The sequence below is a fragment of the Ilyonectria robusta genome, assembly GCF_021365365.1.
Source record: "Ilyonectria robusta strain PMI_751 chromosome Unknown BGZ61scaffold_4, whole genome shotgun sequence".
In the NCBI taxonomy this organism is placed as follows: Eukaryota; Fungi; Ascomycota; class Sordariomycetes; order Hypocreales; family Nectriaceae; genus Ilyonectria; species Ilyonectria robusta.
The window spans coordinates 648,709-674,955 of NW_025764438.1; the positions used below are offsets into that span (position 1 = coordinate 648,709).

General features: G+C 55.0%; 8 protein-coding genes across 8 annotated transcripts; 6 read left to right on the forward strand and 2 right to left on the reverse strand.

The window, feature by feature from the left end:
• Window positions 1–4,828: 4,828 nt before the first annotated feature.
• BGZ61DRAFT_160133 (uncharacterized protein) lies at window positions 4,829–6,735 on the forward strand. The gene is made up of 3 exons (XM_046237457.1): window positions 4,829–5,209; window positions 5,275–5,529; window positions 5,579–6,735. Exons 1-3 carry the CDS (start codon window positions 4,924–4,926, stop codon window positions 6,634–6,636), a joined length of 1,599 nt encoding a protein of 532 aa, XP_046108250.1. The 5' UTR covers window positions 4,829–4,923; the 3' UTR covers window positions 6,637–6,735.
• A 41-nt stretch (window positions 6,736–6,776) lies between these two features.
• BGZ61DRAFT_514768 (Der1-like family-domain-containing protein) lies at window positions 6,777–8,208 on the reverse strand. Its single transcript, XM_046252216.1, has 4 exons — window positions 7,945–8,208; window positions 7,598–7,874; window positions 7,416–7,523; window positions 6,777–7,282 (listed from the first exon to the last, which is right to left on the reverse strand). The coding sequence occupies exons 1-4, from the start codon at window positions 7,992–7,994 to the stop codon at window positions 6,830–6,832; spliced, it is 888 nt and encodes a 295-aa protein (XP_046108251.1). The 5' UTR covers window positions 7,995–8,208; the 3' UTR covers window positions 6,777–6,829.
• Window positions 8,209–8,591: 383 nt separating this feature from the next.
• On the forward strand, window positions 8,592–8,980 carry BGZ61DRAFT_528750 (uncharacterized protein; the record flags this gene model as incomplete). Its single annotated transcript, XM_046253299.1, has 2 exons — window positions 8,592–8,758; window positions 8,809–8,980. 2 exons carry the CDS (start codon window positions 8,592–8,594, stop codon window positions 8,978–8,980), a joined length of 339 nt encoding a protein of 112 aa, XP_046108252.1.
• Window positions 8,981–9,166: 186 nt separating this feature from the next.
• BGZ61DRAFT_528751 (putative replication factor C) lies at window positions 9,167–10,342 on the reverse strand (the record flags this gene model as incomplete). Its single annotated transcript, XM_046253300.1, has 3 exons — window positions 9,167–9,915; window positions 9,968–10,188; window positions 10,242–10,342. The coding sequence occupies 3 exons, from the start codon at window positions 10,340–10,342 to the stop codon at window positions 9,167–9,169; spliced, it is 1,071 nt and encodes a 356-aa protein (XP_046108253.1).
• A 196-nt stretch (window positions 10,343–10,538) lies between these two features.
• On the forward strand, window positions 10,539–11,419 carry BGZ61DRAFT_444626 (FCF1 small subunit). Its single transcript, XM_046244984.1, has 2 exons — window positions 10,539–10,727; window positions 10,806–11,419. The coding sequence occupies exons 1-2, from the start codon at window positions 10,692–10,694 to the stop codon at window positions 11,367–11,369; spliced, it is 600 nt and encodes a 199-aa protein (XP_046108254.1). The 5' UTR covers window positions 10,539–10,691; the 3' UTR covers window positions 11,370–11,419.
• Window positions 11,420–11,759: 340 nt separating this feature from the next.
• On the forward strand, window positions 11,760–14,398 carry BGZ61DRAFT_528753 (fungal-specific transcription factor domain-containing protein; the record flags this gene model as incomplete). Its single annotated transcript, XM_046253301.1, has 6 exons — window positions 11,760–12,176; window positions 12,239–12,437; window positions 12,491–12,522; window positions 12,576–13,965; window positions 14,020–14,189; window positions 14,246–14,398. The coding sequence occupies 6 exons, from the start codon at window positions 11,760–11,762 to the stop codon at window positions 14,396–14,398; spliced, it is 2,361 nt and encodes a 786-aa protein (XP_046108255.1).
• Window positions 14,399–15,974: 1,576 nt separating this feature from the next.
• On the forward strand, window positions 15,975–16,890 carry BGZ61DRAFT_160161 (uncharacterized protein). The gene has a single exon (XM_046237458.1). It carries the CDS (start codon window positions 16,227–16,229, stop codon window positions 16,683–16,685), a length of 459 nt encoding a protein of 152 aa, XP_046108256.1. The 5' UTR covers window positions 15,975–16,226; the 3' UTR covers window positions 16,686–16,890.
• A 5,142-nt stretch (window positions 16,891–22,032) lies between these two features.
• On the forward strand, window positions 22,033–23,403 carry BGZ61DRAFT_344032 (NmrA-like family-domain-containing protein; the record flags this gene model as incomplete). The annotated part of the gene is made up of 1 exon (XM_046239656.1): window positions 22,033–23,403. One exon carries the CDS (start codon window positions 22,033–22,035, stop codon window positions 23,401–23,403), a length of 1,371 nt encoding a protein of 456 aa, XP_046108257.1.
• Window positions 23,404–26,247: the final 2,844 nt, after the last annotated feature.

Sequence of the window (26,247 nt, forward strand, 5' to 3'; positions counted from 1 at the left end):
TCTCGAGCTGTTGAAGTTGCTATTTTCCTATTTCGGCTTAGTGCTATTTCTGCTGGCGAGGCAAGGCCTTTGCCGCCCTCTTTTCCTTTCTGTTTTCCGCCCTCAACCCTCTAGGCCCCTTAGTCTCTTTTGGATGCCTCTTATAGTAACTTTTGCCCATGGAGCTGTCTGCCTGATATGGTATTTATTGGGAGGGATTATCGTGCGAGGGGGAGTGTGAAGGACAGGGTCTACTTTGGCCTGTGGCACAGTGCTGTTATCCCACACACTGTGGGATTACACTGTGACCACAAGGGTCCTCGAAGGCAGCCTTTAGGGCTTTCCTTCCTAACCTCACTTATTTCAGTCAATTCAACTAAGTCAAGCTATTCCTTTCGTATCCTGACGGTGATGACCTCTTTTAGCCCCTTTGGGTAACCTATTTCCACTCTAACGTGCCATTGTCGTCTTCACACATAAATAGTCAATCATGGTCAGATCGGTGCATATGACATCGCTCCTTTTTAGCATTGGAACGAGGTGTCTTGCAAAGTCCTTACATTATGTCTTCCCTTCTAGATTCTCCCTGGTTCCTTCATAGTCTCACCTCGCAAATACCATTCTCTGCTGCTATCCCTAGCATCCAGTGACCATCAGTTGTGAGCTGCTGACCGCCTCCCTTCTCCCGACTACAATTCACCGTTGGCGACTCAATGATGCTTGATTCGATTTATTGAAACACTCCTTTCCAGCTGCTCTTCCAGAACTCCAATCTCATGATCATTGTTGAAAAGACACCGGGTTCACACCTCCAAACCTATTCATGCCAAAGACCGTACCTTGGTCCATGCTCCTCTTTTCAAAGTGATTAAATTCATTAGACGTACACCCAAAGTGCCTCGTTTCGGCTGCCGTGTTGACGGGGGCTGTCACATCACAAATTTGCTAGTCTCGACATTCACTCTTCACTTCAGCAGCCTGGTCGGTTATGAAGCAAGCCAGGTTTCCCATCACATAGCGATGTTTTAATTCTGCCTATCGCTCTCGCAAACGTGCCAATCTGCCCAAATTACTCAACAGAAAACTTGACGACGAAGGTAGGGGTCGGTTTTTCCCCCGGCAGACGTATTTGTTCCGTGGCTATGTGGCATTGCCCTACCATGACACCCTCATCAAAACCATCTCATCTCCTATGTGCCAGTTGGGGGCCAACCTTCTCTCCAGCGAACAAAGAGGGTGTGCCAACGGGCGCAATGGCTCAGCCAACAGTGTCGAATCCTTCGCGCAGGCCTTAGGCACTGGTGAGCCCATTGCAATCTCACATGAGAGGCCTTGACATCTGCATGGCTTACACCTACCTGGAGTTGCACAGCATCATGCATGGGTAATCAGCATTGGTTAGACATGAAGCGTCTGCAATGCGCTCTTTATAAGCCACAACATCACACTTAACCTTTGTCCATGCCTACCTCGCGTGTGGGCGCTTCTGCAACCGTCTTTATGGAGTGCTTCTTCGTACCCGGCCTAATAGCAAGCTGCATCGTAGACTGCTGCAAGGTCGGAAAATTGTAGTGTCACTTGCGGATACCAATGCACATATCGATGTTTCAAGATTGGGCCAACCCTGCAGTTCTACTCGAGGGCGTCCTCACAAGCCAAAACTTGGTTCAGGTAGTGCATCCTCAAATCCTCGCTTTCTGCTGCCTCTGTAAGAAACCAAGAGTTGCCGAATGGCTTACGAGGCTTGGTACATTATGTGTCAGGTCATTTGATCCCAAATATGAGGGATATTTATCCAGACTACCGTATTATGGGAAACTCCTGGGAAGACCCATACTGTAGATGCTCAATGCAGCAGTGCCACTCTGATGCATTTTGTCTTCACGTAAACCAACAGTGTGAATGTCGTCGAGCTCTGCTATCGGATGATTACTTTAGAGATGATAAACATGCATGTTGACTCTTATTTCTTCCCATTTCCATATTTCCCCCCAAGTGTGCTGGTAAACTTGATACATGCATCTATCTGATCGCGCTTAGACAGAATGTCCATACACCATCAGTACTAGGAATCGTTGGACAATCAATGTATAAACGAGAAAATAGCAAACCAAACCATACGACTTTACACTTTAAAGCGAAATGAACATGTTTGAAGTATACTATGTACCGTCCTCCTCCTACACAAGTCACTTACCCTAGACCTCCACGACCGAGTGCCACGAATTCGATCGGCCAGGACTACCCTGAGCTAGGCTTCCCGACCTTGGGAATAAAATTGGCCCAAATCGGTAGCATCGGCATTGGTTTTGTCGTCGAGTACTTTCATAATATTGACTTAGAGTGACCAGTTTGGTCTAAGAGGCAGCTCTTATCACAGACGCGGACGACTGCATGATGAAAAGCGCAGGATGATATCTGCATGATGAGTTGTGTCATGCAGGAGGCTTTATGAATTGTGAAGTGAAACTGGACCGACGCGCCATTACACCAGTGGCGGTCATGACACGCCATTTCTTGCCAATGCTGTTACTATTGGAGGGATCGTCCGAAGAAGCAGATGTCAGTCATTGGAGGAAGGACCTCGACCTTCGACTACTTCAAGCCACCAACGAGTCAATGGGCTCAGTGTACAGAGTAGACAGTGTACAAAATTCCAACTCTCATAAAACTTGGACATTGCAAACCGGGTGGTGGGGGTAGATAAGCAAGTGAGGATGGGTAAGTTAACCGATGAGTGATGTTGGTACGGTCATGAACAAGAACTTGGAGCATGGATTATGAACCTTCCTCGGAGAACTAGATAACAGGGAGACAATAATAGCCTTAACCAAGCGGCAAGCAGGACCCAGTTATAGAGGGGAATGATCCGAGAGTCAGAACCGCCGACGACTGACCTTGTCCAAGTTAAGACCTCACCTCGCCGATCCTTCTGGGCAAGCCTAGCGAGCAAGCATACAGTGAGCCCGCATGTTTCACCTAGAGCTTAGGCGACGCCAATTGTGCATTTCGGCCGAAGGCAAAATGCGGATGGCTGGGTTAGGGTCCAATCCGAGGCAAGATTGGTGGAGCTTGGATGTATGTAGGTCCGTTGAGGGGACGGGGAGGGATTCCTCACCACCCTTCCTCACCACCCTTCCTCACCACTCGTGGACACGAGACATGGGACACGACCGCGTCGTCATCCAGCCGACAAAGGCCGGCTCGGTGCGAGACCAGAGCCGCTAGCTTTAGAAATAGAAAATCCGCCAAGTGACAAAGGCCGCTATCTCGGTTGAGTTCTGCACGAAATGCCCCTAGAACAACGGGAGCGCTTGTACATTTCTATTTATGTCTCGGTGCGTTGCAGACGTTAAGCGATGGGCCGCGGCAATCGTACGTATGGGCGAGACTGGGAAATCGGGGTTGCTTCGAGAAAGCCGTCCCGGAAAGTTGCTTGCGAGGACTCACAAGCACGGGAGGGCTTGGAAAGGGTGGAAAATGCTCCGTAGCGTGGGTTGTGATGGGAATGCAGCGCATGCGTATGCAAGCCTCATCACACTTGCTAGCAGGACATAGGCGCGCTGGCGGCTATCGAGCGCTCCGTTGTGGCCAGCGTGGAAATTGAGGCATCGTTATTGCCGGGGGGTCCTAACCAGATCTGTTTAGGGCTACGGAGCAGATGAACCGTGGGCCAGGGATCAGCGGGCAGTTCGGTTCTGTTTCTGGCGGGCGGGCTTCGATTGTTTCTATGTTTAACAGCGGCCATGGATCTGGAGGAGGATGTAGGCCGGAGATGAGGTCTGACCGTTGAGGGTCGCCGGGTAAACGGCCTGGAAGGGTTCTAAGCACCTAATTAAGGTCTAATTAGTCTCTACCTACTTACTTGACTATCAGTCTGACAGTTGAAGCACATGCCTCATGACGCAAATGCCAATCCCCTCTGCCCGGCGCCCCCCGCGTTGCCACTGCTCATCTCGGTCGGATCTGGTTTTGGGCGTCAGTCGGTCAAACAACGACCCAATGGCAGCGCCCCGTCTCCCAGCCTTCCTGGAGATAAGGTGGACGGAGAATGGCTGGGGGCAAACAAATGCCAAAGTGTATTTCGATTCAGTGGTCTCGTGGAGCCAGTCGGCCTGGTACAGTTACAGGCCCAGCAGGCCGCAGAGAGGGCCGGCGGTTACAGTAGGCCACTGATTCCCCGTGGCCGGGCATCAGACCCGTCCGCCAACCCACACACCAAAAACAACAAGGCGACATGCTCTCGTCGCCCGACTGGCCAGTGAGACGACGCCTCGTCAAGCCAACTCCGCTGCCGCCAAGACGCCGGCCGTGTCCGCCTCCGCGATTGGCCAGGTCGGTTGTAGACCCCCCGTCAGCATCGCAGCAGAGGGCGTCAACGTCGCGTGCGGGCTGGTCGAGATACCGTCCCATTGGCCGCCATCGTCCGCCAGTGGCCGCTCCCCCGGCCGTTGTGCGTCTGTCGTTTCTATTCTCGGCCGTGGGCGACTCGGCCAGAGCATGGGTCGCCCGCACCGGAGTGGACTGGATGCGACCCGGCCTGCTCTGATCGGCCCCAGTCCTGCCAGAAATCACTAGCGACTATTGCCCCAAGGAAGACAATGCTGCATGCTTGCCAGGGTTGCCTCCACCCGACGGGGCCGTTCAGCTGGTCGCCGCCAGCCATGCAGCACCGAAACTTTGTAGTTTCCGACAGCCCATGGGCCATGGCCATATATCTTCGCCAACCGCCCGTCAGACGAACGGGCTTCTAGCTTCAGCCTCTGTCTATCTCGGATCTCGTGCCTCCGTCGACTGGATCTTCGAAACGGCCTGGCAGAGAATATTCCACGGTACGCATGCTGGCCATGTTGATGCGGACCCTACGGTAGCAGCTCTATTCAACCTCCCCGCCAACCACCAACTGGAGACGACCCAGACAAAACCCCGAGCCCAAGACCAACCATGGCTTCCTCTCCAATCTCCCTCGCCCTGCTGCTGGCGTTCCTCCTCGGAACCGTCCTGGCCCTGGAAGTGACGCCCGGTTCGTCATGCGCCACTTTCTGCCTCGACGAGGTATCAGGCAATGGTTTCGACCCCAAGGCGTCCACCACCAACACCTCCGACATCACCTGTAAAGACTCCGACTTCTCCAAGCAGGCCGTTGGCATCAAGTTTCAGAACTGCCTGGAATGCCTCCAAAAGAGCGAGAAGGTCAATGGAACCGAGTCCGACCTCCATTGGTATCTTTGTAAGCTATCCGAAGCAAAGCCCTGAATGGGCTGAGTCCCACGAGTTCCGCTAACACAGTCAAAGACAACTTGCGATACACCATCAGCACCTGTCTCTTCTCCATCCCCGCCGCACCATCATTCGAGATTGATTCGCCTTGTGTTATTGATTACGGGTGCCAGCCGTTCAGAGAATCATTGACCTTTGACAACCTCAACTCGACATCGAACGAGACCTACGGCTACTGCGAGGCAGACGATGGCGTATTCATGGGATCTAAGCTCAAGGGATGCATCAGCTGTCTCCAGTCCAGCGGCAACCAAGTGTATCTATCTAACTGTATGTCCACTTCTTTCTGGGAGATGACCACTACTAACAACCTCTGCAGTCATGATCGCCCTTGAAGCCGGATGTGAGCAAAAGCCCGACCCTGGTAGCCGACTTTACCTCAGCGGCACCGTCTTCACCACCACCGCCGTCAACATCACGACTGCTGGCGAAGACATCCTCGACAAGCCCGAGGGTGCGAGCTCATCTAGCATGACGACCGGCACCATCGTCGGCATTGCCGTCGGCACCGCGCTGTTCTTCTTCAGCGCCGTCTCCCTCTTCTACGTCTACTGGCGGAAACAGAGGCAAGCCAAGAGAGACGAGAAGGCTTCCTATCACGGCAGCAACACCGCCACCCCGGACCCCTTCCTGCCCCCCGACGCCCGGGGCATGTCGGCCTCACTTCGCTCCTACAGCGCCCAGAGCCACTACGACAAGGGCGGCCGGATGACGGCCGGCGACTACTACGACCGCATGGACCAGGAACGTAACGGCGGCAGACTCAACTACAACTTCGACCCCCGATCGTCAAGTCGGGGACCCAACACTGCGCTTCCTACCCACACGGCATATAAACCCAGCGCCATCTCCCGGGCTGCCCAGATGGAAAGCAACCCTTCTGTCCCGCCACCCACCCACGAGCGCACCGATTCCAAGACGGCGAACTCTTACGCCCTCCAAACCTACATTAATACCAACGACGACGCGGCTACAGTCGCAGCCGCCGCGGCCGCCGGCCATCCTGCTCCCCCGCCATACACTGGCGGTCCCGTAAACGGCCCCTCAGCAGCCGTCCCACCACCACCGCCGGGCCCTCCTCCGTCCAAGCAACCCAAACATTCAAAAGTCCCCTCATTGACTATGCCCTCCGTCCCCAGAATACGGATGCCGAAGAAGTACATGCCGCCGACGGTCGTGGTATCGGCCGCGTCTCCAACCGATGAGTTCGCCCCGATCATGAACATTTCTCAGCCGGTCATGGGCGACGATGCGAGGTTCCACGACGCACCCCTCGCAGGTGGTGTCATTTATGCCGATAACGCACCAGAGCGCACGGGACAGGATCTCGGCGAGGTGCCTCTAAGAACCGGCAAGAGCACACTTTATGGAATTTGATTTGAGACGATACGGCGCGAGTTTGGGATGGCAAATGTCAAATGAAACGGAGTTTCAAGGAAAGCAATGGTCCACAGTCCAGGATCAACGGGATTGAGCAAGGAGTTCCGGGCATTGGCAATTAAAGGTTCATAATGCATAAATTGATGATGATATCGTACACGCTTCTCTTGTCTAATCTTGAAACCATGGTTTAACCTAAGCGCTGACCGCGACCGCGGGTCTTCCATGAGTCTGGGAGAGGCCCCCTCGAGGCACCGGAGCTGGTGCCAGATGCTGGGTCGTCAGGTCGGATAGCTGTACCGAAGCCTCTCTCGAGAACCCGGGGTGTGTGTACAAGGCGCCTGACAAAGGCAGGGGTGGCGAGGATATTAGGGCCTCCGCCAAACTCGGGCCAAGTTCTAGACAGGAAATCATACAGATGGGCAGCCACAAAACCCTCAAGCTGGAGCAGCATGGCCATGTGACCTCCAGGGAAGAGGAGGTTGACTAGGATCATGGCGATTGGCGTCAACTGGGCCGGGATGGTGATGAAGTAGAATGTGGCCTTCATACCCCGCTGATCCTGGGTCACGGTGTAGGCCATGGCGAGGATCAGAGCCCGAAGGAAGGTTTGGAATGGCAAAGCACATAAGTAATTAATCATCTAGCAACATTGTTAATGTCGGTCACAGGAGGACAAATAAACAACAACTAGTGTTGTGGATTTAGAAATGTAGGGAACTATAAAAACCACTCGAGCGAATTGAGAGTCGAACGAGCCATCCATAGATTCCCACCATGCCCACACCGCAGACCAACCCGGATTTTGCGAATGATGGGAGGTCCGAAGTGCAGGGGTAATCTTCCTCATTTTCAGGAACCGTGATAGCTGTGGATGCAAAGCACTATCCGGGCAGATAGATGAGGGGAAAGGGGAAGGGCAAGGAGCGGAGCACAAGGTGGACGGGCGAAAGCTTACCAAAATCGTTCCACTGATAAACATCAAGTACCAGACGACGTCGGCCTTGCGCGGGAAGCGCGGGTTGCCAATTTCCAGTTGGGAAAGGTAATGGTAGAGGAAGTAGGAGTCAAAGAGCAAACTGAGACCGCTCCCAGTGATGAGATAACATGTTACGAGACGCCATATCTGGGGAGGAAACATCCAGAGGTAGAACGGGTGGTGAATGAACCAGTAGAATGGCAACAGGCCCAGGTGGACGCTGAGGGAGAGGACCGCGGTAATAGAAGTCAGAGTCCTGTAGAGGAAAGCCTGGTTAGCATGGCTGTGATTGGAAGGGATGCGAGGGTAGCGCGGCGCAAACTTACCTGGCAATGGGTGGCATCTGCCAGAAGGCATCGAGGAGATTTTCCGACATGTTGGGCAACTTTGCTCAATTGCGGTAGGCAGCAGGGAAAAATAGCAATCAAAAGCACCCAAAGGCCACGGTCCAGGAGGCAGGTGTTTATGAAGGGGGGAGAGACGGAGACAAAGACAGAGCCCTGGGCGTTGTGGCACCAGGCAACGATGTACTCATCGTTGATGCTTGCGTGTCATCTTTGTTTTGGGAGAGATGAGCACAGAAGAGTTTGGAAGAAAGGGAATGGTGGTTATAAAGAAAATTCCAGTAGGGCAAAATTGTGCTATAGCGGGGCGCGGGTGGGGACGGGAAGCTGTTCGCCGAGCTCCCGTGCGGTGAGGCTGATGTGAAGTGTGGCTGGTGCAAGGCCCACAACCTCCAAATTGCGGAGTGGTGTACGGGGATTGCTCGGCAAGAACTGGTGCAGCAAGGTGAGCTAGTCGCAGGAAACCTTCTCGTGTGGCTCTACGTAGGTTACAGTACATGGCCTGACAGACGGATTGATTATTTCTTCTTTTCAATTACATTGACTGGCCTGAACGTTGTTCCCACAGCCGATTGACACCTTCGCAATAACCCACCACATCTCAATTGCATCAGCGACCCGCCGCTAAGATGCGTTCTGAGGGCATGAAGAGTGAGGAGGCGACCGATGCTGCTTGGGAAGCTACCAAGGGAGGTCTCACCGGAGCTGCGAAGTGGGGAGTCGGCGCCGCGATCTTGGGTGCGGCTGGGTATTTCTGGTCTCCGGTGTATCGGGGCACAACGATTCAGTTCAAAGTGTATGACCTCATCAAAGCATGCCATCCGTCAACGCTCACACGTCTCACAGGTACTTGCAAATGTCGGGTATGGTGCTGGGAGGCATGATCCACGCCGACGGAAGTCTCAGGAAATACGAGCATGAGATGCGAGTGAGGAGGAGCTGGTTGCGGGAAAAGGCGAAGTGGGAGCAGTACGAAGCCTCGCTTGCAAGCGAGAATGAGAAGAAAGGGAACAACTAATTCCACAGTACTCACAGGGATTGTATAGTGCCATGGGATCTGGATGTATATTACGGAAAAGGCGGCCGTCGAGCTGTCCATGTAAAATCACATCTCTTTCGTTCGGTTTATTTCACTTGCTTAGATGCCGTCCAACTCCAACGCCGAATCATGCAGCCGCTGTCATATCCCCTTGAGCACCCCGTCTTACTTGGAGGCTACTCGGAATCGTTTCGGGTCCATGTTGATCTTGCAAAGCCGCACAACACACCCGCTGAGCTGGAGCAAGGTCTGCACACCCTCTAGCACCTTCATGTGCGTGAAGCCAATCTCCTTGATGAACTCCAGTTTCGAGTGCTCACTGAGTGTGGGAATCGTCTTGGTGACCTTGAACATGGTGCTGATGATGTCGTGGCTCGAATATCCGAGATCCCACAACTCCCGTAGCGTGTCCAGTGCCGAGTCCACGTTGCCCTCGTAACACGCCTTCAGCATCGCCTGCACCTTGATCGGGTGTGGTGAGTCGACTACCTTGAAGACATTGTCTCCCGACACGAATCCAAAACCGGCAAATGTGGACTGCAGGTTGTTGATAGCCTGTCGCATATCTCCCTCCGCGCTGAAAACCAATGCTGCCAGACCGTCATCGCTGAATTCGACCTTTTCTGCCTCGATGATTTGCATCAAACGCTTCACGACTTGGGCGTCGGTCAGCTTGGCATATCGTAGAATGGCGCATCTCGACTGCAGGGGCTCAATGATTTTGTTCGACTGATTGCAGGCGAATGCAAATCTGGTGGTGTTGGAATAGATCTCCATCGTTCGTCGGAGGGCTTGCTGGGCGCCAGATGTCATGCTGTCGGCCTCGTCGAGAATGATCAGCTTTTGGCGGCCGGGAGGTAGAGTGACCTTCTTCTGCGCGAATCCCTTGATTCGGTTTCGCACCACATCGATACCTAAGTAGGGAGTCAGCCAGGACCATATATGCTCTTGCATGAAGAGACAAACCTCGCTCGTCACTGGCATTAAGCTCCAGCACAGCTTCTTTGTACGAATCTCCCAGCATCTGTCGAGCTAGACACAGCACACTGGTCGTCTTTCCGATCCCAGGCATTCCCGAGATAATGACGTGTGGCATATTGCCCTCCTTGGCGATAATCTTGAGTCGCTCGATCGTCTCTGTGTTGCCCACGACATCGTCGAGGAAGATTGGGCGATACTTTTCCACCCTGCAAAAGCGTTAGTGAAGCTGCGTGACAGGGCGGAAGCGTCTGGGTCGCACCAAGGAAGTTCATAAGATGTTGAGTTGGAAGGAGACGACTGAGCTGCCTTGGAGGCAGCTGTGGACGACTCGCCACGTTCCTCTGGTTTTTGGGCCGCCATCGTGGAGTTGTGACTGAGATAGAAGAGTTGAATGTTGAATATTCAATCACTTTACGCGATCTGGAGGGGAAGACGCGTCGGGAACTTTGGTCCCAGCGCTGCAGGTACAATTTGAAGATGGTCCGTGCGCAACATCTGGAAGGGCCCCCACCCGGCCACCGCTTTTCCCGTCTCCATGGCAAAATCCAGCCCGTGACAACTTTTTGAGCCTCTCATTCTTCCGGCGACAACGAACAGAGATACCCCCCAAAACACGCTCCCACCGACCGCCGACGCCTGAAATTTGGACTCAACATTATTTTCAACATCCCGCGATCGACCTTGCCGCCGATTTTCTGAACCATAAGCCATGGGTGTTGCAAAAAAGACCAGAAAATTTGGACAGGTGGGTTAGCCTTATCGATAAGAGGCGCAATTGCGAAATTTCAAGATGTCTGTACTGACCAAATGGCCGTCTCAACAGGTGAAGCGAGTCATCGGCCGCCGCGATGCTCGGTTAAAGGAAAACCAGGCCAAGGCTGAGCTGGCCGCGAAGGAGAAGGCGGCCAAAAAGACCGTCGGCGGCGAGCTCGTCCGCGAGGCGCCCCAAATGCCCAGCAACATGTTCTTCCAACACAACACAGCCCTCGTGCCGCCCTACAACGTCCTCGTCGATACCAACTTCCTCTCCCATACCGTCCAGCGCAAACTATCGCTCGTCGACTCCATGATGGACTGCCTTTACGCCAAGTGCAACCCCATCATCACCTCGTGCGTCATGGCTGAGTTGGAGAAGCTGGGGCCCAAGTACCGCCTTGCGCTGCGCGTCGCCCGTGACGAGCGCTGGCAGCGGCTCGAGTGCGACCACAAGGGTGTGTACGCCGATGACTGCCTCGTCGACCGCGTGCAGAAGAACAGGATATACATTGTCGGGACCAACGATAAGGCGCTGAAGCAGCGTCTAAGGAAGATTCCTGGTGTGCCGATTATGAGCGTGGCCAGGGCCAAGTACGTGATAGAGAGATTGCCTGGAGCACCGGATTCATAGAGCGTTTGTTTTTGATGAATTAGATAAAAATACTATTTTACGACCCATTACAATTGTTTGCCATGTATCCTTTGCCTTTTATCTTGTTGAGTGTCTCTAGATTGAATAGTGTCGCTCGCGTTAACCGTATATTAAGTCCGCTCAGCCGCCGCAGCTGGCTCCGGCGTTAACTCCCAGTGGATTCGGAGTCGCGCCTTTGCGACCCCAACTGTCTAAGCCACGTCAACTTCCTATTGCCTACAGGATTACTTCATCAACATACTCGCTCGACGATACGGAGAAAAAATACCCTGTCAATCACGACACACTATTCTCCGCTAAATGCACAGGACTTATTGAAAGCTGTCTATCACAAGTTGTCTCACACGTTGTCAAGTGGCCCGTGACGCAATGGACTCCAGCCCCAACGACAACTCCTCCGCATCAGCCCAGGATCGCCAGAAGCGCTCGCGCATCGTCCTCTCCTGCTCGCCCTGCCGCGCCTCCAAGCTGAAGTGCGATCGCGGCCAGCCTTGCAGCCAGTGCGCCAAGAAGGACCGCGCCAACCAGTGCCACTATGCGCCTAAACCTGAGAGGAAACGCCCTGCAAAGGGCATGTCAGCCCGTCTCAAACGCCTGGAAGGCATGGTCCGCGAGATGATGGATACTGAGGCCTCTGCAGAGGTCGCTGCGGAAGCCTCTGTGCCTAAACCTGGAGATCAAGATGACGCGGCACCGGCGGGACCTGCGGTTCGCGGGCGAGTTGTGAGGGGAGAAAATGCAACGACGTATGTGGGAGCGACGCACTGTATGGCCATGCTTGAGGATGTAAGTGAATGCCAAGATATCTGGTATGCTTTTTATGCGTCCAGAGTTCTGACAACATCTAGATCGAGGACCTGAAGAGCTATTTCGAGCAACCGGATGATATCGATGAGATTGAAGCTGGGGAGCTGGACTCAGCAGAGGTGCTTCTGTTTGCCCGGGCTGGCCCTAGGAATCGTGAGGACTTGCTGAGCTACTTGCCAGAACGAAAGGTTGCAGACAGGCTTATCACGAGATACTTTTCCTCTATGAGTCCGTCTCAACGTAAGCATAGGCCCGGGGAATCAACTACTTGCCAGAGAGCTTACAAAGGACAGATATTATTCATCGACCAACCTTTACCAGAGCCGTGAGTGAGACTTGGAAGACATAACCCTTGGTATATCTGACATCGAGACCTAGTATGCGAAGTTCTGGCAAGATCCCAGCAAGGCCTCTCTGCACTGGATAGCCCAGCTTTTCATGATGCTTGGCCTAGGCGTCCTTTTCAACACATTTATGAACTTCAGCGAAGTTGAGGGTGACTCTCCGGACCAGCCTCTGGATAGGATGCGTCTCTACAAGACCTGCGCCGGATGGGCGTTGGCTTGGGGCAAGTATGCGCAGCCGACCATCACTACCCTTCCGGCATTTCTGCTCTACGTTGAGTCTCACTTCCTCTTTAACCGCGCCGCCCAGACAAATTGCTACATCCTCTCTGGCGTGTGTCTGCGGCTGATGCTTAAGATGGGCTTACACCGGGACCCGAGCAAGTTGGCCAACATATCCCCCTTCGAGGGTGAGATGCGACGCCGCATGTGGAACATGGCCATCCAAGTCGAGCTGATCGTGTCGTTTCATATGGGCCTCCCGAGTATGCTCCAGGGTTTCGAGACCGACACGACAGTCCCGCGGAATCTACAAGATGAGGACTTTGACGAAGACTCAGTCGAACTTCCACCCAGCCGCCCCCCTTCCGACTACACCACGATGACCTACCCGATCTACAAGACCAATATCCTCCGCATCTTTGGCCAGATCGCACGACAGGCACACGCCCTTGCACCACCAAGCTACGCTGACGTCCTTAAGCTTGACAACTTGCTGCGGGAGACGTGGCGGACTGTGCCGTCGTTCATGCAAGTTCGCCCACTCGACGAGTGCGTTGGGGATCCCCCCATGCTTTTGATCCAGCGCTTCGGGATCGCTAGCCTCTATAACAAGAGTCGCTGCGTGCTACACCGGCGGTACCTGGCTGAGGCAGTTCCTAAGCGCGAGCATGACTATTCGCGGAAGCAATGCCTCGAGAGCGCGTTGACGCTCCTCGGCTTCCAGCATACCATTTGGGAGGCGTGCAAGCCGGGTCATGTTCTCAGCCAGAACGGCTGGTTCATATCATCGCTCGCAGTGCACGACTACCTGCTGGCAGCCATGGTGCTGTACCTTGTTATCAGAAACGAGCAGTACTCGGAGACAGGAGGCGAGTTTGACTGGATGGCGCAGACGACACTGACACCTACCAAAGCGGAGCTCACTGGCTTGATCAAGCGCTCATATTACATCTGGGCCGACGTAGCTACCGACGTGCCCGATGTCAGGAAGACGGCCGATACGCTGGCCACCATGCTGGCCAAGTTGGGTAGCCCTGTGGATGGCCCGGCCAAGATGCCAGGCGAGACACCGCACCCTCGGACAACGAGCACCGGCAACTCCTCCTCCTCTCTGGGAACGTCCATGGGAGCACCGTCGATGGATCCTAGCCCAATGGACACTCTTGGAAACGACTCAGATATTCTTTCGACTCTGGGGCTTGGTACGACGGTTCCGGAGCAGATGATACGGGACAGAGGTGCTGACTGTGACCTAGGTTCGACATCAGGGCTCGGGGTGAGCCAAGCTCCCTTATCTCTGGGCCAGCCGGCTGAGGCGGCTGCCAGCATGAATTTCCCAGGGGTAGATGCCATCGCTGGTGGATTCTCAGGGGGGCTTGACTTTGATCCGTCGTGGATGGAGGAGACTGCGGCTACTATGGATTGGGTAAGAGATTGGGACATGACAAAAGGGACAGGGACACAAGCTAATGAGTTTGAAAGCGTTATCTCGACATTTCTCTCGCTCACAGTCATGATTCTGGGCGAAACGAGGACACGGGCCAAACGTGGATGGAGCGTCCTCCGCCACTGGAGGACTTGGACATGATGGGACCTGGCGGATGGGGACAAGCTCCCTCCGGAAACAATTTTTAGGGGATTTTTGGTGAGATAAGGATGAAATGAGATCTTGGGCAGAGCTGAGACTGCTTCTATATCCGGGTTGGCGCGGAAGATCACGTCTGAGATTAGGCTGAGGGGGTGGGCGAGCCGTACCTCCGTTCTAGTCTGCGGTTCTCCAGTCTGCGGATCAATCCGGACAGCCGCTCTGTCCTCCTTCCTGGCTGGACATGGACGCCTCCTGCGCGGCACGGGCGTAGTCGTGCAGGCAGATGAGCTTATCAGGAGGATGGTGTGGCTTGGAGTTAGTCGTGTGGACGGACGGACGTTCGCGCGGCGCAAGGAAGCGTCAAGCGTTATCTGGGGAAGGCAAATCTGGGGATGACCCCGCATCGCATCGCAGCACCCGTCTCACCACGCAGCCCGAGGATACCGCTGGAGCGAGTCTTTTGGCTCCGGAGCGTCATGGCTGCCATGCCGTGGCATCGTGGGATGTTGTGGTTGGTGCGTCGCCGTTGTGCGTCCAGTGCAGTGTAGCCACGACCTGAAGGGGTCGCCGACGGGAAGTCAGCTTGACTATACACACGATATCCAGGCCTCCAGGGGATGAGCTTTGTGTGGTGGCTGATAGCAACGAATCCAATTGTTCCGCCCGCCAGTGTGAGGTGACAATGCCTGCTTTTTGCGCCATGCCGCAGTTTCACTCAGGCACTACACACGTCGGTGAGTGAGCGATGGCGTATTCGCATACGCCTTGCTGGCCTCAGTCTTTGTGGCTAATTAGGCTTGGACCGCCTGGCTGATAACATGGCGACACAACATGTCATGTAAGGAGGTCTCGCTCAGAGATACGCTCAGACAGCCATTAATTACAGCACAGAGCCAGGACCCTTCAGCGCACAGGGCTCGTGCCACGCAAGACAAAGCCGCAGGGGTCATGACGTAGCACATGAGCAACCCGCTGGGCAGAGCCGCGCACCCGGCCGACGCCACAAGGCCGACCGCCGAAACCTCCGCGGAGATGTGCAATCCGGACGGCATCGCCCTGTGCGCCACGCTGGGATCGGGACGACTGAATCGTTTGTTGGGCGGTCGTGAGCGTGTCAATCCATGCCCGCATCAGGATCAGGATGGGAGTTATTGTATCACTTGCATCCACATCCCAGAGACACGCAGTCAAACGACCAAGAGGAGAGGGCCTTTTGTACGTAATTGCATACACGACTCTGGCCGGAGGGGAGGCATTTCCTCATCGACGATGCAGAGATGCCCGCCGGCGTTGTACCGAATACTTGCTCGGCTACGCTTTCCTACGCTCTGCTTCAACACGTGTGTATGCGAACATGTCGGGCGGAAATGACGATGGGCTTGGCTCCGGTGGGAAGGGCAGAATCCTGTCACTGTCCCGCGTCTAGGTCTGTTTCGACGAGCTCGACTCGACTTTCACCGACATGAGCATCAACCCGCAAAAACAACAGGTGACCGAGTTAGTGTACGCGCCTCTCTTGTTTTGGTGATGTGAATCTTCCAGAATGGCGGGTCGTTCTAGGGCCACGGAATAGCGCGCCGATTGCAGCATGGGAGGCGAAGCGTCTAATCTGGATCGTGGTGGACTGACACCCCGCAACGAGCTGTCGTGACCCATCTGCTCCGTCTCCGTCACCTTGCGGGACGGCCATCGCCTTGAGCCGCCGGCTTAATTAGCAGCTGTAAAAAAAAAGATCGAAAAATCTCTCGTGTCTTGGCTGGTGGCGGGTGCTTGTACCATGGGTACTGGGAAACAACACGGCTTAGACAGCGCGGCGGAGACACATGGGCGCCCGGACATGGCAAACTCGCAGTTGCATGTCGCTGTGCCTGGCAGATGGCTCCCGGGAGACGGGAAATGCTAGCAACAACACCATGTCACCGAGACAAGAGATCGGTTCCAGGGCGTGAAATGGTCACAGGGCGTGAGATCGCCATGCTGACAGGAAATTTGATGATTGAAGCCCTGCTGCAGCGAGGCTTGAGGAGGGGTTGCCATGCAGCCATGTGGCGAGCTTATGCCTTTGGCGCCTGTTCTGGTCGAGGCCGCTTCCAACACGGGCCTGTAGAAATGGGCATGGCTGGAGCTGGGCCACTGATTTGCACCAAATCTGGGGGAAGAGATGCAGTACAGGGAAGTCGAGCAGGGTGCAGAGAGCAAACTAGCAGGCTGAATGCGAGCTTGCGTCCAAGGACGAAGTGGACGCCGCCGGCGCAAGGAAGCGGCGTCGCGAGGAAGCGGCGTCGCGTCAACAAAAAGTTGGTGGTTTTCACGTCGGGTGACCAGAGGCGATAGATCCATCTCCGTCGACGACGCCGCTATCAGAGGCCGGGTAGCAAATGGGCAGGGCCAAGGCTGGCGCGTTGGTAACTTGGATGAGAAATGGAATCGGGGTAAAATTTTCTGACTGGAGAGCTGCGCGGAGCGGCCTCGAAACTTTTACCTAATTCCCACGCTACTCGGCATTTGACTCCATGTTCATCGTGGGTGTGGTCGTGGACGGGGTTCGACCTGTGTGTGGACTGTGGGCTGGGGGACCCGGCTGGCGGGTGCGTGCCTGGTGCGCTTTGCCTAGTAGCTAACAGCTAACAGCTAACAGCTGTTGGCGCGCCGGGGCTCTCAAGTGACAATTCTTGGCTCTGGCTAACATGCATGGGTTTTGGGATCCGGGCTCTTGTCGAGGGGGGCCGTCAAAGGGGAGGGGACTACTGCGTAGTACTACCACGTACGGAGTCGGTTGGAAATAAACGAAGCTGATGGTCACTCGGTTCACGATCCAAGACTAAAGAGACCAGTCTCGGCCGGGCGGGCGAAGGCGACATGAGATGAGGCCATGTCATAGAATCGAGTGTCATTACATGTTACCTACGTAGGTAGTACCTCCCCGGCGTCACTTCCTATCACCTAGGTACCGAGCACGCCGGGAAATGATGGCTGTTCGCATTGATTGTAAAGGGCCGTTGTCTCCTTGTCCCGCGACTAGGCGTTGCCCCTGCCCTGGTGAGTTTGGCCGTTCGGGCTGTCGGTGACCGTTTGAAGGGTCATCACCTTCTACGGAAAGGTACTCACCTTACATCCTACATACCAGGTACATATCGCACACGCACACACCTTCGCATCGCATACCTTGCTCCGGATCCCTACCACCTGCCTTAGCGATGAACGCAAGTCTCATGTACCCAACAAGACCTGGCATGGCGCAATCGGGCGCAATCGTGGGGACCAGGACCAGGTTGGTAGTTGTTGTTGTTCTGTCGTCGAGCTTGCAAGCAGCAACGAGGGGGGTTCGTTTAACAAGACTACAAAGGTGAGGTTAGATTGAACCCCGTGAATGGTCTCGTGACAAGTCGGACACGGGCTAATAGGTCAGAAGAGAGACTGTAGAAACGAAAGTAAGAGGAATCAAGTAAGTCCTATGTAATAGAAAGCGACAGGCGGCTACGGGCCAATCAGGACGCGGGGAATGCCCGATGCCGCAATTCCGCACGTCGGGGGCTTGGAGCTTCCCGCCTCATACTACTACGTAGTAAGCATCGCATGCCATAGCATGGGTCCTATGAGCACCTGAGTGTACGGGGATACGGGGTACGTACATGTCGAGGAGGCATCTTATCCTGTTTCTTTTTTCGGAAACGACCAATAATGACGGCACCAAGCGGCGAAAGGACGACATGGTTGCCACAGCTTCCGTCGCTTCCACCAGCTCGTAACCTGGGATGCCTGCCCTGTCGGCCAGCGTACCACTACCACATCGGCGGTGCCGACGATATATTGTGAGGCGAAAGTTTCTTTGTCACTTCATTTGCAGCGGTTTCGAGTCGTTATCGCCAGGAGCTGGGAGCGGCGCATCGACCTTCCGCAAGCCGTTGGTTCCTTGGGTTGGTCTCAGGAGCTATCTCTTGCACCGCCTAGGTAAGATTTGCCGTAAGCACAGGCCGTTCTGAGACATGCGCAGAAAGTAAGACAAGTCCAAGAAACTGGGTGGACGATTCAGAGACAAGAACGGCACGCTTGCGGCGGTCCGCTTGATTGGCCACCCCCGGACTTTTTCCTAGGTAGGCCTGGGCCTCGGGCTTTTTGGTCCATCATGTGCCACGTCCCGTGGCTCCATATGGGCTTTCCGATCCCCTCTTGCACCGAGCCAACGAAACAAGACCAGTCAGCGAAACCTGGCTCGGGGGCGTGGGCATCGCAGCGCAGTACAGCCTCAAGCAGCCAGCCCGGCGGCCGGGATTACCTTCCCCAGCGGACCCTCTAGCGGTGTTTGGCGGGGTTCTCCAGCAGCTGTAGGGCAGCTTACGACGAGCACTACACCCATCAAGGACCCCCTAGTGAAGTTGGGATGCGCTGCCTGCCCGGGTGAGCAACGGCCTTGTCCATGCCACGAGTGACCAGCTTTTGTCCCGATTGGTCCGAGCTCATCCAGGGCTTCTGCGCTGCTGTCAGAAGACAGCTCCCCGATCCAAATCTGTCGACGGAACACTGACCGGGTCGGTCGGTCGGTCTGTGCTGTGCTGTCCTTTGCCCTTTATGGAGCTTCTGATTTAGTACGACATTCACGTAATGCCCAGGGTTGCAGGCTTCGGGAGGGGAGCGAGGGAGGGTAAGGTATTCTTCTCGATGAACCGCCTAGGCTCATGGCAGGCTGGTTGTCAATGACATCCCCATGCAATCACAGTGGCCAGCAACAGCGGAGGGCCTGCAGCCTCGGATTATTTGGGGGGGAAGCGGGGGCGGGTTGTAGTCGTGACCTGGGGTAAATAAGGCACCATCAGCATTTTCTAATTTTCCCATCTCTTGTGTGTGTGTCTTCTCTGTGCTCTATCTCCTCATGGCATGACACGGCCGAGTAGACGACGAGGGAAAAAAGGTACGAAACGAATGTACTGATAAGGAGCCGAGGGTCCGGGGGTGTGGGAGGCGTGGGATGGTGTGAGAGGCGTGTGCGTCAGGCGCCTTGCACACCAAATAGGTAAAATAGACGGCCAACGGGGAGGGTGGCGGTATTAATTCGAAGCAGGTACGGCCTTCGGTGGACAAGTACGACAAGGCCGGGAACCAGGCCGGAGCGCGGGCATGATACCGCAGCGATGCCGCAAAGCGTAATAATAGGCTTAGGATAACAAGGCGAATCCGTGACACGGAACATGGCAAAGCAAACGGTGGGATCGGCATGGGGAGATTTGATGCCAGCCAAGAGCAATGCCATGAGTAAGGTTGTTTTAGTTTTTAGTCGAGCGAGAGGGAACGAGGGCTGGGCGGATGTCGTCCCGGTTCCTTATCAGTCGGTCACTGTCGCGGTCACCTGGGCCGAGTGCATCATCCGGAGGCCGAGTTGTGTCCCATTTGCGCCAGCGACTTCTGGGGACTGCTGCGACAGCATTGGTTCCAGGCCGGCGCTGCTGGGTACTCGCGCTTAAGCAGAATTGCCCGTTATCTTGTTTCCTCTCTCCCCCAACTCGACTTCGTACTGCGTGTCTCGCTCGCGGCCCGTAGCACGCCCTTTCCCGAGCGTCAATGTTCCCCCTTCCGTGTCCATGTTCCCTCCACCCCCCGTTCCATCCCAGGCTCGTTCCCCCTCTTTCTGCCCACCTTGGCTGCCCGATTACCGACCGACTTCTGGCGGTGCTGGGCTGTTTTTCCCTGCATATCTGCGTCTCATCCCCCTCTCTCCGTCCGTCCTTTTGTCGGTGCTCAAGTGCCGCACGCCAAAAACAAAAAAGAAAGGAAAGAGGGCACAAGACCACCCGAGTTTCGCGCCCAACTGACGTCGTGTCAGTACCCGTGTATGTACCCCGCCGAAATAGGGAAGAAAGTGAGAGAAACGGCGGTTTGGAGCTGATTGATAACGGTACCGCGTGCCCTTCTATTCGTCGCTGGCCCCATCACGTCACCCGCCAGTCCCAAAGAGTGTCGACCCTTAAAAAAAAAAAAGTTGATCCACGCCCTGTTCTGTCTCAGTCGGTCGGTCTCAACTCTCAAGTCACTTTGACAAAGTCCTCTGCGCTGTACGGGGATGACCAGGGGGCTGGAGGAAGGCCGCATTTACACCACAGCACCACAGAGAGAGCAGCACCTACGCCGTCTTGCAACAGAAGCCACGGCTGTTGACCGTCGACTCCAGGTTTACAGGGCTCTAGACCTCTGGTTTCCCAATCTGTACGTCCACGGCCGCTTCTCATCAGGGTTCTTCACCGGGCCGGTCTGGTCTTGTCTTGTTCGGTCTGGTGCGGTTTTCAAGCGCGCCGTCCAGACACCGTCATCGCACCGCCATCACGCCTCATCTTCCTCTGTCCCCAGATCTGGAACCTTACCTGATCCTTCTACGGCTGCGCTTGATCCTCTCTTAGCCTCTGGCCGCCGTCGTTCGTGCGCGCTACTGTTACTCCTACGCCTACTATTCAGACACCACACCCGCGCGCGCATACCTTATACATACACCATAGACCTCCCACGCACTCCCCACACACCGACTCAATAACAGCCGTACTGGAACCCATAACCCATAACCCAGAACCCACAACCCATCACAACCCGCGCCGCAGAGCACCGCACCGCAACGCAACCTGCCTTAGATTTTACTCCAACTCCTGCAGAGATCGGCCTGCCCGTTGTAACAGGTCTCCATTGCTCTCCTTGGCTCTGATTTGTTTCGATTCCGACTCGGCCAGACTCAACCAGGCTCGACCAGTTTCGACCAGTCCCGCTTCGCTTCAGCTACTCGCCCGGCCTCCCCTTTCGACTGCTCGACTACACCGACCAGACACACGCCGACACGCACACACGCGCACAAACACACGCAGGGACATAATCTTCAACAAGGTCTCCTAGCTCGTGGCTCTTGGCCCGTGGCTCCTGATCCTGGCGACTTGGCTCCGCTTCTACTAGAACTCTTCGAGGCCAAGTTCCCAAAGGGCCCCCTCCCCCAAAACCCACCTTCACCCACATCACACGGCGCCCACAGTCCACTTCTGCGCCGGTCGACCAGGGTTCTTTTGCGTCGGTCGTCTCCTTTGCTCTTTTGGCCCCTCGATCCTTGACGCTCTGGCCCCCGCGACGCTCGTCCACACGATCTCAGAGCCTAGAGGTGTGCGCATTGAGCATTGAGCGTTGAGCGCAAGCCCGCCGCAAAACGCCGCGAAGCAGCATCGTGACCACCCTCGTCCGGCGTCTTTCCCTTTCTTCTTTTTATTCCCCTCCTCTCCTCGTCCCTGTCTCCCTCTTCCCTCTTCCCCTCCTTCACACGATACCCTCGCCCCTCTCTTCCCCTCAACCCTCCCACCCTGGCCGACTGACTGCCTCTGCGACTACTGCCGCAGTCCTGCGCTGCTGATTCCGTCTCTGCACCTGCATTGGCCGGTTCGCTCGTCTTCGGCGCTCCCAGATCCACCGCCATACGTTCGTTTTACGTACTGCACTCTGCTGTCGCTGTCCCATGAACTTCTGTTGCCATTTTCTCTCGGTCCTCCCCACCAGCCGTCCGAATCACGCCCCGACGTCGTCGTCCTCGTTGGACAAATAAAAGCCCGGCGCCAGCTTGGCCCAGTGCCCGTGGCATCCCACCTTCGAAAGAGACGCGCGCTTCGACTCGCCTCGGTTTTTGCGACTTCCCCCTCCTCTTGCCTGCGAGCCACGCGCTATTATGCCCGCTCAACTAAACGGGTCCATGACCGCCAGCATCCCCCTCCGAGTCACCGGCGACCAGACCACTGTCCTCTGCAAGCAACACAAGCACTCTCGATCCTCCTACTCCGAGTCATCCCCGCTCACCAACTCCCGAAATAATTCCCTGACGTTCCGTCCGCCCAAGAGGCTCATGTCGAACCCGGACAAGACCATCGCTGTCATCAATGCCAGCGGGCGGCAGGCAGCATCCTTTATCCGCGTCGCAACCGCCGTCGGCTACCATGTTCGCGCCCAGTTGAGGAATCTCGAGGGGGTCGTGGCCGCCGAAGTGTCGACCAACCCCAACGTTACCGTCTTGGTCGGCGAGTTGTACACGAGAAACAGTCCCTCAGACGTCAACCGGGACGTCACCAAGTACGGCCCGCTGGCTGGTGTAGGAGTCAACTATGACTTGATCCACAACCTCTTCCGCGGAACCCAGCTGGCCTTTATCAACACCACGTTTTACGGCGACGAGATCCAGATCGGCAAAGCACTCGCCGATGCCGCCAAGCGCGCGGGTGTCCAGCACTACGTTTACTCATCCATGCCCGACCACGCTGCCTACAACTCTGGCTGGCCTTCGCTGCCCCTCTGGGCCGCTAAGCACGAGGTCGAGCAGTATGTGCGCCAGCTGAGGCTGCCTGCCTCGTTCGTGTACACGGGCATCTATAACAACAATTTCACCTCACTCCAGTACCCCCTGTTCTGCATGGAGCTCCAGAAGGACGGATCTTTTAGGTGGCAGGCACCCTTCCACGAGGACGCCAAGCTGCCCTGGTTAGATGCTGAACATGATGTGGGACCCGCTATTTTGCAGATCTTTAAGGACGGGCCATCCAAGTGGAACGGGGAGCGTATTGCGCTTGCATACGAGTACCTGTCCCCCCGGGAAGCATGTAAGCTCTTTTCACGAGGCGTCGGCCGTCCCGTACGATATGTTCGGGGCCCCATCAATATCAACGTTAGGATCCCCGTCGGCTACCGAGAACAGCTTGTCGGCCTGGAGAAGCTCTTCAGCCCCGACGAGAAGGATGCCCGGAAGCAGCCACCCTACTTTGGTGACCCCAAGCTTGAGATCAGCTGCCCTAGCGAAGCTCTGGAGCTGTGGGAGGGTCCCCGAGGACTAGAGGAATATGCAAGAGAAATGTTTCCCTTGGAAGAGGAGGCCAACGGCTTGACTTGGATGCTTGAGGAGGAAAGCGACGACGAAGACGTACATGCCGCGGCGACTTCCGTCGAGCAACTAAGAATCAACGATGTTGATGACGATAGCGACGACGACGATAATGATGACGGATTAGTCATGCGAGGCCGCAAGCGAGATGAAGAAGAGTGGTTGGCGTAATGAGGCTGCCTCCACTTAGAGGCTTCCCATGATTCCTCCAATACGGCGAAAAAGAGCGAGAACAAAAAAAGAGATCCAGCCCCAACCCTGAGATGTCCAAGCAAAGGGACTGAATGGTGGCGAGGATCGGCGACGATTGCATTTGGGCGGAGCGGAGTTGTGTTTATTTGGACAGGGGGTCCAGGATATTGCGTGTCTTTTGGAGAGGCGTCATATGGGCGGTTTGGTCTGGGAATGAAATAACATGGCTGGTTGACGGACGACTTTTGAAAACGATGGCGAATCAGCATCTGTCTCTCTCCCTCTTTCTCCTCTGCCTTGCGTGATGTTCGTGTGTAAGAGGATTTGTTTCATTGCCATTCCCCTGAGCCCAATTGCCTCGGCGTCAAACTCGTCGTTCTAGTTTTCGGACAGTAGCATTAATGTTGGTTCGTTCGAGTGGTTGACTAGGGTCAGTGAGAGCGAGATGGATGGGATATATCCATCTCCCACCCGTTATCGCTTATCGACTCGGGCACAATGGGCTGATAACGCTGATATGGCTGATATCGGCCGCTGGGAGATAAGGAGGTGGGAGGAAAATGAGGGTAGGATCAGATGCCAGGTGAGGTCAGGCTGTGGAAGTCCCTTATCCTGCCCTTGTACGTCGTCCAGCTCGCACGACGGGACACGCGGTCAAGCGCCCAGGATGAATCCCGCGGCGTGACACTTGTGATACCGTGGCGCTTCTCGTCGGCTTATCAGTCAGTATCTTGCACCGGATCACAGCCCAAACAACAAGGCAAAAGCACACTCTGATTGTTACAGACTACTTTTGTAGAGAGGACAGCCTGGGACAGGACACGGCACACCTTCTTATACCGGCCTCCCCGCCCACACCTCGGCCACACACGACTCCCCCATTACCATCCCGCCTGTGGCCGCCCGCACACAGCGTGGGGTTGGCAGCGGGAAAAAGCAGCTGGACGTGGGGGGAGGAGGCGCGAGAGCGACACGGGCCGGCGAGAACGGACGGGGGTGGCGGGACAAGGGGTCAAGGCGCGCGGGGTGGGAGCCTGGCAGGAGGGGGATTATATGTGGTAAGGTCCTCTGCGGCCGCTGTGGGTTCTGGCCGTGGGTGCTCGTTCGTTTGGTTATTTCATCTGATTAGGTACGTGTGTGGTCTTGGGACAAAGTGAAGCGGGTTCCATGACCAAGGATGGCGTAGTTTGGTGGTTTATCGCTCGCGGATCCAGTCTCCGGCCCCCGCACCGGGAGCCTGCCGTGGGAAGGACGGGGGTCTAGACGAAGGAGGATGCAGAGGCGCCATGTCATTGGAGAGATACGAGTGTCGGCGGAGAGGGAGATAGGGGCGGTTATGTGGACAACGATATGACATTGGATACCACTATTTGCAAGTCCTGGCTATCGAGCAACAACCCACCAACTTGTGTCACTCAATAACTCGCTGCCTTGAGACGTAGCACCACACATGGTCAATTAGTGTCTTAATATGATGTGAAAACTTAGCCCGTCCATCCCGTAGAGGCTCTGGACCGACGCCTTCAAAACCACACGTATTCGTTCTCGTTGCCCATACCGATTCTCCTCCTCGACACTCACGCCCGCACGACCCACACGACCCTCTGGTAGCCTTATTGAACTCATCTTCATGGGCGGCCAAGTCACGGAACTGGATACGACACGGGGCGCAGAGGGAAAAGGGTTGTGCCGCCTGACGTGGGTGTGAAGATTTGACCCGTTGGAGAACTTGTCAATCTGGATAAGACGCCAGAATCGATTCAGAAGCAATCTGGCACAAACATCACGCAGCTTCACTTTTTTTCTTCTTCTTGAAGCGATAATATAGCTTACCAGCCTCTATTTTTTCGAGTTACCATTTGCCTATAACGAATGGACTATTCATCTCGATCCAATCGCTAGCAATATTAGCCAAGCTTTGACTGTGCGTTGGGACCGATTTCACCACCAAGACTACCTACCGATAAGGTCAGCTTAGAGGTCACAGAGGAGAAGCCAAGGCCGGCGCAAAAAGGGAAGGTAAATCATTTCCGAAGTATTCACGCTGGCTTTCATCTTGTGACGTAGCCAGCATTTTAAGGATTGAATACACGCCTCTACCCTCTTTCAGTAAATACAAGCACAAGCCAGTAAATCTCGGCGACTTTTTTTTTTTTTTACTTCGGGAACACTTAGAGTGGCGTGTCTCAGCCAGTACAATGGCAAGTTCCCCAAAATGAGCCGCCATAACCTAGCGACGACAAGAAATATCCCCAACAGGACTCACGCGATTCTCAGGTTTGACAACTAACATGGAATTTAGAAAACAACTGTCCTGTAGTGAAGGCCACGATGGTAACCACAGTGTGGTGTATTTACCATTGTCAACACTTACTCACGTCATGCGTAGGCGACTAGAGAATATGAGAGTCTTCATTTACAGAGGATGATTCCAGGCTGGGAGATTAATTGGACTTGGTTGAGAAGCCAGGCCCACTTTAACGTTGGCATTGCAAGCGAGTTCGGTGTTCTAAATGTGCCACAGTACCGTGGAAGCATGCGATCCGGCGATTTTTTGAGTAAAATGACTTAATGAGACTCGAGGATTATATAATCTTTCCACCTGAAGCCTCAACCTAAATCATGAACGCGCCAAACCAACTTTCGACACCAAATCCCAGCACCGGCACCATTCCCATACGTAATACGTGCACTCGAGGAAATGAATAAGAGCCACTACAAGAGCTCAATCAGGGTTATCAGGCAAAACCAAAAGGGTACTACAAAATAAAGAAGGGAAAAAGTATGCCCACTCAATGCTTGAGCAGTACGGAGTGCAGTCAC